At 44.8% G+C, this 15748-nt stretch overlaps 1 protein-coding gene across 1 annotated transcript in view; it reads left to right on the plus strand.

Annotated features, from left to right (window-relative positions):
* ITIH5 (inter-alpha-trypsin inhibitor heavy chain 5) overlaps nucleotides 1-15748 on the plus strand; it is a 75108-nt gene that overhangs the window by 46735 nt on the left and 12625 nt on the right. Inside the window, exon 8 of the mRNA XM_081227246.1 lies at nucleotides 13857-14025. Coding sequence (XP_081083372.1) covers nucleotides 13857-14025 — 169 coding nt within the window. The remainder of the gene's footprint in view (nucleotides 1-13856; nucleotides 14026-15748) is intronic.

Below are 15748 nucleotides of genomic sequence, written 5' to 3' on the forward strand. Positions count from 1 at the left end.
AGTGATGAGATGGCATTCCCACATGAAGTGATAGATGTGCAGATGGCAACACGGTCAACGCCTTTACATTTCAAGACTCAGTTGAGAAGGCTGCGTCTAGAGGGAGGGATTTCCTTACCAAGTGCAGTGTAATGATAGATGTCACTCTGTTTGTTATTCTCCCCTCTTCCTTCATTCCTGGATAGGGAATCCCCTTCCTTGCAAGGCACTGAATGTCTGGCATGCACTCTGCTGGCTTCTGAGCCGCAGTGTGGCCGCTTTCCAGGAGAACCACCCTAGAACAGCCAAACACATGTCAGAAGCCTCCGGGCACTTTCTAAAGCCCAGTGGCTGCCTTGAGTGGTTTTGAAAACCGCTGACTGTTTCAGCAGCCTTCAGCTCCTTGAAGGCCACAGCCCTGAGTGAACAGCTTAGCTGGCTCTTTGTAGACTCTGGTACACAGTATTGTGTCCCCTGGTGAAGAGGAAGATGACCCCCGAACACAGGGCTTTGGTGGTATGTCAGCAGGCTTGGCAACATCAGCCATGTGTCGCGGGTCCACTCGAATGCTGTGAAGAATCATGCATTCACTCTTATCCTGGATGTTCTTGGCTCCCGCATCTTTGAAGGGCCCGAGATACTTCACTGTATTTATCACAGTGTTGGGCATATAGTTGGTATTGAGTAAGTACTTAAACAATTGATCTGTAAGGAATTGTAAAGGTCATTTCACCTTAAAATATATTCTTAGTCAAGGGTCTATCAGTACCTGGGGAGCACCCAAAACTGTGTGCGTTTGGCATTTTCTGGTTCTGGTCCTCACATCCTGGTAGGAATGTGAGCCTGGATGCCAGGACTTAACCAGCCTGGGGGCGGCTTCAGCATCTCCTGCAGCTGCTGGCTCAGGGCTCAGCTCTGTTTTCTCTCCACCTGCTCTTGCTGAAAAATATATTGAGATGGCTCTGGTGTTGGGTCAGGCAAGATTTCTGCCTCCCAGCTTGAGTTTGTGAAACTTCTTAGTGAGACGGGGATCTGAAGAGGAACAAAAACTGTGAGCGGGTTAGACCTTTTTTATTCTGTCTGGTTACCTGCTTAACAGGTTGGCACAAGCAAACATACGTGGGAACACTGAGGATAGTAGGTGTCTATTAAATACAGTTTTCTTTGACAAGGGTCTGCATGTTCTTCTCTTTCTTTCCCCTAATCTATATAATTGGATCTACTACTTTTGCCCTCATATTAAGGAGCTTGCTAAGGGACCCACTTTGGCGACCAAGCAGTGGCTAATATATGAGTTAACAGATGTCTTTCATGCCATAACTTTCTGCAGACTTGCTCCCATAATCGGCGCCATTCTCTGCCAATCCTAGACTCCCATGTGGCTTTGGGAGGTTGTCTTCCTTTCTCTGTTTAATTTAGTCAACAGTTTTAGAGGGCAAAGCACAAGCGCAGTGTTGTTTATCTGTAATTGCCAAACTAAAATGAGGGGAAATGTGAGCTTGTGAATTGGAGAACTCGCATCTGAATTTCATTCGTGCTTCCTTCACTGGTTTACTTCATGCTCCAGAACCTCGCTTTCTTCTTCTCTGTGCAAAATTGGGCTTCCATGTGCTATTTGGACATTCTGTGTGTAACCTTATAGGCAAATGGTCTGTAAGTGCCACGGGTTTGGGAACCATCTTGGTTTTGATCATTAGAGTACACAGTCCCAGCTCCTAGCATGGTACCTGGCATGTAGCAGGGTAGTGATTTTTGCTGAAAAACCCACCAGAGCATAAATTATTAAATGTAACTGGCATTTTTAAAGGCATAGTAGCTACAGCCCCTGAGTGACCAGCAGGTACCCAGCACACTAAGGGTTTTCCATACATTTGTTCATTTCATCTTCCAGCAATCCATCGAAATAGACATGGTTATCCCTATTTTGTAGATGAGAAGGTGAGGGACAGGAAGGTGATGTAAGTGCACTGAAATATACAAAGTTATATGTAGAAAAGTTTGGAGTCAAGCTGGGTCTACCCCACCCTGAAGCTCTTCCCCATAACATTATTCACTGTATCATGAGGCATAACTTCAGGCCAGCGCTCAGGCTTTCAGGCTCTACCTGTTCTTTTTCTTTTCCTGTTTTTTTTTCTTTCTTTTTTTTTAACTGAAGTATAGTTGATGTACAATGTTGTGTTAGTTTCAGATACAGCAAAGTGATTCAGATATAGATATTCTTTTTCAGATTCTTTTCCCTTATAACAGCAGTCCCCAACCTTTTTGGCATCAGGAACTGGTTACGTGGAAGACAATTTTTTCATGGACCAGGTCGGGCGGTGGGGTATGGTTCAGGAGGTAATGCGAGCGATGGGGAGCGTCAGATGAAGCTTCGCTTCCTCGCCTACCGGCACTCACCTCCTGCTGTGCAGCCCGGCTCTTAACAGGAGACTCCCCACCCTATAAGGCAGGGGTTGGGGACCGCTGCCTTATAGGTTATTACAAAATATTGAGTATGGTTCCCTGTGCTAGACAGTAGGTCCCTGTTGGTTGTCTATTTTATATACAATACCTATTCTTATGCCAAGTGAGGAGATCACTTGAATGCTACCCATCTCAGTTGAGTGCGCAGAGGTCACCTGCCCTGAGAGGCTTCAACCAGCAGCGTGCTGTTGTGAGAAATGAATGGAGCTGCTGCTCTGATACACAGAATTAACTATTAGTGTTTCCTGATTTAGCTTTAAGCACACCTGGGACGTGTGCAGGGATGCAAGCCGCTTTCCCTCTTATGATTTGGATTGGACAGGCTGAGCGTGAGGATGGAGACCACAGAGGTGCAGAGTGAGGAATCTCTGGGTACCATGAGGGCCAGTGGTGTCTGCTGGTACATTCCTTTTAGCCGTTCTCTTCAAGAGCATGTGGATCTGCCACAGTTAGAAAGGGAGGATGCTGGAAAGACGTTAAGATGCGGAGAGAGAGTACCTTTTAAGTGGTGGGGATCAAAGGAGGGCAGTCTGAGTTCCGCTGAGCAGCCCGGAAGAATGCTGGACAGGGCCAGCCCAGCCCAGAAGGGCCTCAGGGAGGTGATCTGGTTGGAGGAGAGAGCTCCCTGCACACGTGAAGGAGCTCAGAAAGGAGGGATGATGCAAGCGTACAAAGGAGATCATGTCTAAGAAATTTGGAGTCTCCGGAGGTTGGCACCATGCAGCTGTCATGCAAATAAAAAATGGACAGTATAAGGTTTGGGTCCTCCTGCTTTACTTTTTCAGGCTGCAGGCCTTGTGGTTAGCCTCTGAAAGCATGACTCCAGTTAATAACACAATGTCCAGTTTCCCTCTTTCCAGTTTTCTAGGACAGGGGTCAGCAAACTTTTCCTAAAAATAACAGACCAGTGAATACCTTAAGCTTTACAGGCTGGATGGTCTCTGTCGTAATGACTGAACTCTGCTGTTGTAGCGCAAAGGCAGCTGTTGCAACGTGCAAAGAAATGGGCATGTCATCTTCCCATAAAATTGTACTTATTAAAAAGAAGTAGCCCCCTGGATTCGGCCCCCAGGCCGTGGTTGGCTGACCCATGATCTAGAGTGATGGCTAATTGGTGTTGTCTAGGATTACTATTTCAGTTGATGGCATTTATCCTCATCTCCTGAGCTGCCTTTGTCCAGACAGTGCCCCTAACAGATGCATGACTCAGAAATACATTGCAAAACAGAGGTCTGGGACTCAGAATATGAGGAAATAAATCATGGGCAGAGGGCAAAATATTTTTACTCTGGACCACCAATGAAAACTTGATTTTTTTTGTTTCAAAAAAAAAAACTTGCTCTTCAATAAAGATCATATAGATAATTTTAAATAAATTGGAGTCACCCATCTAAAAAGTTTGTTGAGGCAGTTAAGATTGAGCTAAATGAGGTCATGTTTAAGAAGTTTTGAGGATCTCTGAATGAAGGTACTATGTGACTATCGTAAGAAGGAAACATGAACAATACAGAGCTTCAAGTACTCTTGTATTATCTGTTCAGAGTGCGGGCCTTGTGGTCAGCATCTGAAAGCATGGTCTTTGTATAACCCAGACCTGCCCAGGTCTGACATCACAGCCACCTCATTCTCTTGCTTAGGACCCCACTCTCCCTCAGGATGGCATCTTGGCTTTGACTCCATACTTCAGATTCTCCAAGAATGAAATACATGTGGATTATGTGCTATGGGAGAGGTACAAGGCATGAGCCTTTTCTCCCAAGAGGTCCAGAGAAGAAAAGTCATGTAGAAAGTCATATGCAAAGTGCTCCCTGTGATAGAGGTACATGTAGGGTCCAGTCACGGCACGATGGGGGTGCTGATCAGTTTTTTTGAGGGGTGGAGTAGGGGATAATGTATGCTTCCCAGGGGAGGGGATAGTTGAGTCTTTCAGAAGTTAATTCAGGGACGGGATGAGAAGGGAGAGGGAGAGAGAGATAATGTGCAAAAACACAGAGGCAAGAGGAAGAGTATATATAAGAAAAGCACCAGAGGAAGACAAACACTGTATGATATCACTTACACGTGGAATCTGAAAAATACAACAGACTAGTGAACATGGCAAAAAAGAAGCAGACTCACAGAGGTAGAGAACAAACTAGAAGTTACCAGTGGGGAAAGGAAAGGGGGGCGGGGCAAGATAGGGAGGGGTAGGGGAGTAAGAGGTACAAACTATTAGGTATAAAATAAGCTAAAAGGGTGTATTGTATAACACAAATATAGCCAATAATTTATAATAACTATAAATGGAGTATAACCTTTAAAAATTGTGAACCACTTTATTGTACACCTGTAGTTTATATGTTATACATCAAGTATACTTCAATTAAAAAAAAAGGAAAAGCATCCTATTTAAGTCACTTTAATGAAAGACCTTAGAATTCTGCTGGGGAAAAGAAATATAGATAATCAGGTGTTAATCAAATCCAACATGCCATGTATTCTAGATAGTGGAAAGAATTTGGTGGAAAGGAAAGGGCTTGAGGTACTTGACAAAAGATTAATGATGGAGGTGACCTAGGAGCTAGTCCTTGAAGATGGCAGGAAAGGACGGAGTGAATTCTTGGTTGGGGAAAAACATGAAGAAAGCTATGAGACAAGAGTGAATAAGTTATAGCCGTAAGGTTGTAGTAATATTTTGGATTAGATAACTTGAAAACCATTCTGATTGGAGAGGCAGGGATATTGTCCCAAGTCCTCAGGTGCACAGCTGAGCAAGCAGAGGACACCGCAGATTCTCAGCACGGAAGGGGCACCAAGGGGCAGAGTGGTGACAGACACAGGGACACCGCCACTCTCCCAGCCTGCTGGAGGGTGACTCCACTTCCTCGATTTCCTTGTGTGTACGATCCCCATGTGCTGATATGTGCTGTGTATACTTCTTTCATAACTGTTCCACTGTTTCTCACTGACTGTGGCTTTTTCACAGCCTCCCCACATCCTTCTGTTATATTCTTGATGTTCGTCAGGGCACATTTCTGGGTATTTAAAGAGAGTAGCCTAGGTGGACCTATGCCAGGGACACAGAAATCATAAGAACTCATACCTAAGGGAAAGTTGGATGGGTCAAGGGGTGGTCAGAGAATCAGACACCACAAAAATCTTTAGACTGAAATGGGTAGGGCTCCAGAATCCAAGCATGCAGTTGGGCAATATAAACTTCAGAATCTAGACCTGGCACTGGGGACCAAGAACTCAGTCCTCTTAGTCAGTAGGTGTGTCAGAACGTGGGTGAAGGACTCCATTTACAAAGATCTGTAAACTTAGGTGAACTTTTCTGGGTTAGCATCCTCTTATCTACTTCCTGTTTGAGCAGGAAGCCATACCTGTGAATGAACACCTGGAGCCTATGACCACCTGGATAGAAGTGGTGAGGTTATATTCTTGGCCAGAGTAAGAGGGATGGCATCAGCCATGTGAGCAAATCGTGATAACTACTAACCTTCCATGTGAAGAGAAGTGAAAAAGATTATCTCTTTTGAGTCTTGAGTTATTTCTACATCAAGCACGAGAAATAGATGTGCTTACTACATCATAAAGAATCAAAGAAATGTTATTGGCAAAGAGCTTTTTAGAAAAATGTACCATGACATTATTAGGTAAATACCTGATACATTTGTCAAAGCAAAGTCAAAACATTAGGTGATGGATTGTAATGTTATCCAGAGCATTCATATGAGAGTTTGCTTCTCAAGTTAGAATAATGTTATCCAAACACAAAGACTCATGAAATATAGTTATGTTTATATTGCAAAAGATGCTCTAATATCTAAACCTATTCAGACTTTTTTTTTATTTAGCCAGAATTTAGTTGTTAACAACTATTCTCTTTTAGAACCAGTCCTGAAGTAATACTGGAATTTAGATCTGAACTTTTACTAGAACAGTGCTTTTCTCTTGCTATGAAGGGACAGCCATTTAACATTTTTCCACAGATTGGGTAATCAGAACCAGAGTTATAACATAATTTAGCACAGTATTGCATTGAAAGAGCATTTGAAATTAGAATTCAAACAGTAAATGAAATTACAATAGCTTAAAATAATGTATTTTTAAATACGGGAGCCTTATGATTTTGCTTAATTTTGAAAATATGCTCTTCATAATAGTACAGACAATGTAGAGACCGAAGAAATAGTTTTCTCCATTTACTCCTAGGTGAAATTTCAATTTAATATTTAGCACTTACTAAACTGTTTTAAAATATTGGAAAATATGATGACTTCTATCCCCAACTTTCCAATTATATAAAGAAAGCTTCTGAGTTTCTGCTCTTTCTCTAAAAGGAACACTTTGGCCAGGAGAAAAATAGTTTTAGTTTCTTTCAACAAGATTCCTCATATTGGACAGAGACACATTTTGATGGTTTATGTTTCTTTTATTACAGTTTAAAGTTTTTATTTTTAATACAAATTATATAATGTGTTCCATTTCAGGAGCTATTTACGGCAGAGAAGAGACAGGAGGGCACCAGGCTTTGTGTCATCACTGTTTTCCTTTATGAGTTTACATAACCTCTTGAACTGTGCCTATACTGTCATCCGTGGGGTAACATTTTTCATATTTCAGGTTCTTCTCTGAAACCAATCTGTTGCTAGATTCTTTGGAAAGTGTAACAATGATATAGACACAAATATATTATGGAGAAATGGTCTTTCTCACTCAATTTATTGCCTTGCTCCTAAAATCGGGATTTTTTTTTTTTAAAAACCCAGTTACTTGGTGGGTCAGTCTCGATACAATTTTGGAAAACTTCCCTTCAAATCATTGAAAGACCTGTAGCATGTCCATGTAAGGCTGTGCTGCCTTTTGCAGAATCCGTGTGAAATGCCATGGTCTTGGAATACTGCCACTGAAGCATAACTGTTGCCCAGGGACTGGCAGCATCCAGCTGGCTTGTTGTGGCTGCTCTGGTCTTAGCCGTGACCTTGACCCCAGGGTGACGTGGGGTGTATGCCTTCAGAGGGCACAGAGAGAGGCCGGGATGGTGGGCATCTCCGTCCTCCTCAGTGCCGGCTTAGACAGGTGGTTTGAGGGTGCAGGGAGCACCTAATGTTGCAAACTTTGATGGGATAACAGACTTTTTTATTTCTGTCTGTCCTTCCATTGGAAGGACTCCATTGCCAGTCCTGGGCACAGCGGGGTCCCCCTGCTGGCATCAGGAGGGACTGCAGCTCACAAGAGGATGAGCTGCACACACTTCCCTCTGGTCCCCACCCGTGTCCCTTATCTCCACCCACCTGGGAAGGGAGAAGGCCCACCTGTGCCCAGTTCCTATTTGGTGTATTCCACTCCCCAATATTACCTCTCAGAAACTTAGGGCTGTTTGCAGGGTATGTATCTGCTGATTATGATTCTCTTTCATGGCTCAAGCAAGACTTAGAAGGTCTTAGATTCCTTTTGTTTTCGATGAGAAAAATCATAGATGCTTTTCTCTCGGGTTCATCCAGAAGGAGTGTGTGGACCCAGGAAAGAGAAGAGGTCAGCTCCCCGGGAAACATTTTAGAACAAGGCAAGTGGTAGGACTGCTTCGGAGCACAGCAAGTCCGTTCTGCGGAAAAGCATGGCGTGGCTAGTATCTAGTACCCTTGAACTTGGATTTCCTCTATGATGTCACAACCCAGGGTCTGTGGCACAGAAGCCTTTTGTGTCAGAGTTAGTTGCTGGTGAGTGTGGTTTGGCAGGGACACAGAAGTGTCTGAGGAAAGCTGCGTCAGCGGGCACCCCGATGGAGTGGGCAGGCAGCTGGGTTTTCCATGGGCTCCACTGATGGGTCAGCCTGAGGGCGTGATTGCACGATGCTTGTCTCCTGGGGGATGTCTAAGAGTTGTTCACGACACAGTGGTCAGCACAGGGGGTGCTCACCCCCGCGAGGCTCTGCCGAGAGCCTCCAGCTGCTCAGGCTTAGCTTTGCATGGAGGGGGAAGGAAGGGCCATCCCTTGTCTGTAGGACGGCTTAATGCAGGGCCCAGAGCCCACAGGACAGAGCTGCCCGCACACACTCCCTTCCCCGGGAGCAGCCCTCGTGAAGGGGGAAAAGGGGGCTGTACCTCCCGGGGCCCAGCCCTGCGCCTTTCCGCAGACACCATCAGGGAAGCCTACAGAGTTCCACTTCCTGAAGACCCACTTGAGCAAGAGGGACCATCACCAACCATGTTGAATGAATAGAGGATCTGAAACCGAGAGCTCATCTTTATTTATTCACATGCGCCTTGTTCCTGAAAGAATTTAAATGGACAGAGACGAAAAGGCTTACTGAATAATAAACCAAAGGCAGCTCTGGAATTAACTCCTAAGACAGTTTTCAAAGGAAAGACTTCTTTCCCCTCCTTTCCACCCAAGGAAAGTACCTATAAGAAGAAGGATTCCGGGCTTCCCTGGTGGCCCAGTGGTTAAGAATCCGTCTGCCAGTGCAGGGGACATGGGTTCAAGCCCTGGTCCAGGAAGATCCCACATGCCCCCGTACCTAGAGCCCGTGCTCCACCACAAGAGAAGCCACTGCAATGAGAAGCCTGCGCACCGCAACAAAGAGTAGCCCCTGTTCACCGCAACTCGCAGCAACGAAGACCCAACACGGCCAAAAGTAAAAAATAAATAAGTAAATTCAGGGAAAAAAAAAAAGAAGGATTCCTCACCATGGAATAGTTTCAAGCAGGGACTCATCCCTGTTTCTCTGTGATTCTACATGGCTCAGATTAAAAGGAATCTTGTCTAAATGCTCCTTCCAGGCCAAGGTGTTTCTTTACTATCTGAAAAATAAGAAGTTTTTCCTCTATTCATTGTATCTGTGTACCTTTTGTATCTTTCTTCAGTCCAAACACAACCTGGAATGTCATAAGGAGCCCTTCTCATTACATGTACAGACTGGTCTTTGCAGGTTGCCCTCTGGGACCCATAGGGAGTGGATCTGATCAATTGGTGCCTTCAGGGTAGCTCAGGCCTTCAAACCAGCTTGGATTGTACATTCTCTGCCTTTCTGGGCTTTCTCTGATCTTTCTGGACTGCGCTTACCCTGTTTTCTGGGCTGTACTCTTGGAAAAAGTCTGACCAGGTTTCTGTTCATCTTCAGCGTATAAACGCAGGGTGCAGAAGTATCAGCTGAAGCCCCCTCATGTTTACTCTTCTATCTGGACCCTTACCTTCCTCCTGCCTGTTCAGCCTTTTACAGAACGCAGAGCTCCCCAGGCCACCCGCCATCTAAGGAGATGGTCGGAGCTCGGAAAGGGTTAACGGATGGTGGTGGCTCCAGGCACCTTCTGCCCAGGTCTCTTGGGATGAGGACTTGGAGACCAAAGGTTCTAAGGCAATTGGAAATAGAGCCACTGGGAGCCCACGGGTCTGCCTGCCCTGGTGCACATAAGGATAAGTTACAGCTGTGGCCTTACAAGGTCATAAGAAACCCGTCGTTGCTGAGCTCAGGGGAGGAGGGTGGAGAGGCTCGTAGGACTATTCCTAAAGCAGAGCATCCATCACGATGGGGAAAAAAATCAGCAAAGGAGCCAGGCCAGCCCCTCTCGAGGCCTTTAGCACGCTATTTAAGGAACCCTAAGGATGCCAGCAGCTAAACAAATGGCAGCCTTCTAACAAGTTTCCCCAGGTCCAGCCTGCACCCTGGGGTGCCCAGCCAGCTCTGAGCCCCAGAAGCGGGAACATTTCCAAGTGCCTGCCTTAGTGTCGGGCTCCAAACTGTGTCATCTCAGGGATGGCCACCGCTTGCTGTGGTCCCATCTGTCACCTCCGAGTTGTGGACCTTCAGACTTCCCAGAGGTCTAGACTCTTGGACTGAGAATGACACCGAGCCCGTCTTTGCTCATGCTGGGCTTGTGTTGGCTCTGAGTGGAAGGAAGGATGAGGGGTCAAGGTGAGGCAAGCTTCCGGGAATTCCGTCAGCATCAGTGCTCAGGGCGCTCCACCCACATCTGTGTATTGCCGTGATCTGATCTATTTATTTTTGCTTTAATGCTATCCATCATTCAGCTCTTGTTTCCTGCACGTCATCCTTCTCAGTGTTCCCTGTCTTAGCTTCTCAAGGATGGGGGCTGTGTCTCTCTTACTTCCTTTGTATTCACGCCGTAGAATTCCCCCTCTCTCTCCTTCTTTCTGTCTCAATTACTCATTCAACAGATATTTACTGACATACTGACAGCCCACAATGTGCCAACTGTTGTATTGGGAGGGTGAGGAGGAGCAAGGGGACAGCTGCCTTGTGGAGTCTAGCGTGACAGATGGACAGTTCATTCACCATTCACTTTTTTCTGGAAAAATGTATCAAGATTCTGCCATGTGGCTGGGCACAGCTGGGTGTGACACAGGAGAGATGGCACAGAGAAAAGCTCCTGCTCTCGGAGGCGTGGAGCTGAGTTGGACAGTCAAGTAAATGCACAAATATGTAGTGACATGCTCTCTATCGATGCTGTGAAGGCAGAGAAAAGGATGCCGGGCTTGAGAGGACAGAGAAACGAGTGAGCCCAGAACTAAAGGATGAGGAGGGGCCAGCGGTCATGCAGACTGTAGGGAAGAGCATTCCAGCACCCTGTCCTTTCCAGACAGCAGGTGAAGAGGTCCTGAGGTGGGAAAGGGCTTGAGGAAAAAACGATAATGCAGTATGATAAGTGCAGAATAGATGTGTGTGCTGAGAGAGGATCTCAGAGAATGGGGCCATTAATTTTTTGTCATTTAATCTTTTCCCCCCAGTTGTATTGAAATACAGTTCATATTCAGCACTGTGTATGTTTAGGCGTACAGCATAATGGTTTGACTTATTGTGAAACGATTACCACAATAGGTTTAGTGAACACCCCTCATCTCATATAGATCAAAAATGCTTTTTTTTTCCTTGTGATGATAACTCTTCAGATTTTCTCTCATAACAACTTTTAAATAGACCACACAGCAGTGTTAACTGTAGTCGTCACGTTGTACATTACATCCCCAGGACTTATTTATCTCGTAACTGGAAGTCTGGACCTTTTGACCACCTTTATCCAATTCCCTCAGCCCCCACCTGGTGCCTCTGGTAACCACAAGTCTGATCGCTTTTTCTATGAGTTTGGGTTTTGTTCTGTTTTTAGATTCCATGTGTAAGTGATACCATATAGTATTTCTTATTGGTCAGGGCCACACAGGTAGTAAGTGATGGATCCAGGGTGAACCCCAGCCCGCCTGCCCTTACAGTGAAGTGCTTTTCACCCCTGTGAAAGGTGGCAGAGGCCATGGCAATGACAATACATGGTAATTATGTAATGAGCATCCCCTACCTCATACCTCATATGCCACATCTCTTTCAATGTCTAGCAATAATGCTGTTTAGAGAAGGCAGTGCTCGCTCACAATATCGAGTTGATTGTTTTGGAAACTCTTGTCCAGGCTCCTGGAGCTTTTCTTTTTTCAAAAAAATTTTTATTGGTGTATAGTTGATTTACAATGTTGTGTTAGTTTTAGGTGTACAGCAAAGTGAATCAGTTATACATACACATATATCTATTCTTTTTCAGATTCTTTTCCCATCTAGGTTATTACAGAGTATTGAGTGGAGTTCCCTGTGCTATACAGTAGGTCCTTATTATCTATTTTATACATAGTAGTGTGTACTTGTTAATCCTAATCTCCTAATTTATCACTTCCCCCCCTTTTCCCCCTTGGTAACCATAAGTTTGTTTTCTACATCTGTAACTATTTCTGTTTTGTAGGTAAGTTCATTTGTACCCTTTTTTTAGATTCCACATATAAGCAATATCACATGATAGTTGTCTGACTTACTTCACTCAGTATGACAGTCTCTAGGTCCATCCATGTTGCTGCAAATGGCATCATTTCATTCTTTTTTATGGCTGAATAATATTCTATTGTATATATGTACCGCACCTTCTTTATCCATTCCTCTGTTGATGGACATTTAGGTTGCTTCTATGTCTTTGTTATTGTAAGTTTCACTGTAGTGAACATTGGGGTGTGTGTATCTTTTCGAATTATGGTTTTCTCCAGATATATGCCTGGGAGTGGGATTGTAGGATCACATGGTAACTCTATTTTTAGTTTTTTAAGGAACCTCCATACTGTTCTCCATAGTGCTTGTACCAATTTACATTCCCACCAACAGTGTAAGAGGGTTCCCTTTTGTCCATACCCTCTCCAGCATTTATTGTTTGTAGATTTTTTGACGATAGCCATTCTGACTGGTGTGAGGTGATACCTTATTGTAGTTTTGATTTGCATTTCTCTAATAATTAGTGATGTTGAGAATCTTTTCATGTGCTTTTTGGTCATTTGTATGTCTTCTTTGGAGAAATGTCTATTTAGATCTTCTGCCCATTTTTTTGATTGGGTTGTTTGTTTTTTGATATAGAGCTGCATGAGCTGTTTGTATATTGTGGAGATAAATCCTTTGTTGGTTGCTTCGTTTGCAGTCCTGGAGCTTTTCTGTTCTCAGTTTCCGATGGTTTCTTTCTTCTTTCCACAAGTCACGTCTGACTTACCTGCACACCTTTCATTCACTCAGCATCTCCGGAACTCACCTGTGTCACCTCTCTGCTTTCCTCCAGCCATCTCTCTGACCTCCTTTGCTTCTTTTTGGGATGCCCTCCCTCGTCTCTCAAGTTACCCAGTTCCTTTGCGTCTCATCCTCAATTCCCCCTTCTCTGTGACACCTTCTCACATCACTCCAGCCTGCAGTGCTTCGTTCTCTTTTAAATTCCAGTGGTATTTATTATTCGTACCCTTCATCTATAACTCATGAAGTGTCCATACATTCTTTCATCCTCTGAACTTCTCTCTAGCGCCTCCTATGTGTCAGGAGTTCTCCTCTGCTCTGGGTGATAAGAAAATAGATGCACCTGCCTTCAGAGAGCTGACACTGGAGGAAGGGAAAGAGGCATGAAGCAGACTGTAGTCATGACGGGTAATACGCACTTTTCTATGGGAGTATGTTGAGGACAGTGCTAGCCTACAGGAGAGAAGATGTGCGCTCTCTTTAGAGGAGCTAGAAAATGTTGCAAATAGAGAATATAGCATGTTAGTGGGTTTTGAATGACAAGGGGCTTGTCAGATGAAACAGGGGCATGAGGCAGTAAGGAAGAACATTCCAGGTCTAGAGAATAGCAGTGGTGAAAGATACAGAGGCTTGACGCACTGTGGATTCCAGCAGACATGATGGTTCATATATGAAACACCCATTCGTGTCTTACATAAAATTGTAACATATTAATGCTGGGTTTTTTTCTAGCTAGGTGACAAAGTTCCTTGACATTTATCCGAGTCCCTTTACGTAGCAGGCACTTAATTTTAACCCTGGGATTGTCCCCGATGTGCAGTTTCCAAGCCAGGGGACACGTGGACTCATGTGCTCAGACGTGACTGGTTTTGCTTTTGTGTTTGCCTAGACCAAAGATGCCCTTTTCACGATTCTGCATGACCTCCGACCCCAGGACCGTTTCAATATCATTGGATTTTCCAACCGGGTCAAAGTGTGGAAGGACCATTTGGTGTCAGTTACTCCCAACAATATCAGAGACGGCAAAGTCTACATTCACCACATGTCACCGACCGGAGGTAAACGTGCATCCTGCTTTGCCCATTCACCTCGACGGGATACGTGAGTAGCTAACTTTCTGCCCAGAGACGAGGATTTGAAAGCTGGCGCTGATCACAGGAAAGGAGATAACAGGGGAGAGCTTTCCCAGGAGCTTGTTTCTCCTCTTCCAGGCCCCAAACTAAGATGGTCAAGTAAGTTAGGTGGGGGAAATACCTGATAGGTTTTGGAGCCTTTCCTGGTTTATCTCACGGATCCCAGACAATGCAGCTCTTTTTGTAAATTGTTTTTTGGGGTGGGGAATGAAAGCCAAATGGATGATTCAGTGTTTTGTGTGTTTGAATATGAGCACCTTAGGAAGCAGCAGATGAAGCTGCCCTCCTGAGCTGTTAGATCCCTTGGACCCCAGGTGGCCTGGGCGGTGCTCTGGGTGGAAAGGGGAGGACTCTGAGGTTTTGCACACTTGGCTGGAGGGTCGTGATGAGGTAAGTACGCAGATGCGGGAAAAGGCCGTAAAGGACTCTAAGGTTAGAGAGTCAGAACAGTGTGTTACCACCCGTGCTGGATGTGAGTTCCTTCAACCCTGGACACAGAGCTGACTTCTGCTGTTACATCCATCACTAGGACAGTGGATGCGTGGCAGGTGCTCAGTATTGGAGTGCTTATTGGACCTGAACCTGACCCTTTGACACCTTTCTTAAAGGCCCCCGTAGAGACACCATCTCCTGGGTGTCTCAGATAATTCTGCTTTGGATACCTGGAAACATAGAAAACACCCAATTCTGTCCATCCTCTTCCATCTGAGTTTCTGGTTTCCCAAATGAACTTCATTTGGAACTTGATCTTGTTTGGATGGAATTTCGACTTACAAATGGGATTTCCTACCAGTCTCTACAGCAACACGATCTAGTTACTGTTTTACTGGTTGATAGGAGAAATGAACAGTTATATTTAATATTATAGTGATGATCTACAGCAGGAAGTTGACAAGATGGCCAAGGCTTTGAGGGAAGAAACTCTCCTTCCTCTTTGTTTAGCCCCTGTTTCCTGTCATAGCTCCCGACCTACAGTGCATACTCAAAGAATATGCATTAAAATTATTTTAATGGTACTGCTTACTATGAGAATCCTTTGTGTGTGGGAGGTGGAGATAAAGCTCTAGAAAACAGTTGTGAGTCTTTTGGAATCTAAAGCATAGAAACCTTATTGGTTCCTTTATTTTTTCTTGGTACTTCATTGTCCCAACCTCTGCAGGTGAACAGAAAATTAATCTACTTCTCTCAGAAAAGTGTCATTTCAGGAGATGAGCATAAATTCTGAAGCCAGACTGTCTGGATTTGCATCCAGCTCTACCAGCTATGAGTCATTTAATCTCCCTATACTTCAGTTTCCTCATCTGTAAAGCGAGGATAATAATGGACTTGTTATCAGGATGAGATGCGTTAAAATATTTAAAGTACTTAGAACAGTGGCTGCACATAGGAAGTCCTCTCTAGGTGTCAGATACGGCCATTTTACCCAAGTGGTCCCTCTTGCTGGTGCACTTGGGTCCTTTGATGACCCTGGGGGAGCTCTCGGTGGAATGGTTGGGGCAGCTCCCTGGGAAGAAAGCCCCCCTGTTGTTAAGTGTGCGGGAGATGCCCCAACTTAACGGATGACGGATGTACAATGCCAAGCCGTGCTGTGCTTTGGTGTCTCATGTAAGAAAAGCTAAGTGCGTCCTTTGCCTGGGCTCTCCTGGGC

The sequence above is a fragment of the Mesoplodon bidens genome, assembly GCF_964165515.1.
Source record: "Mesoplodon bidens genome assembly, chromosome: 3".
Taxonomy (NCBI): Eukaryota; Metazoa; Chordata; class Mammalia; order Artiodactyla; family Ziphiidae; genus Mesoplodon; species Mesoplodon bidens.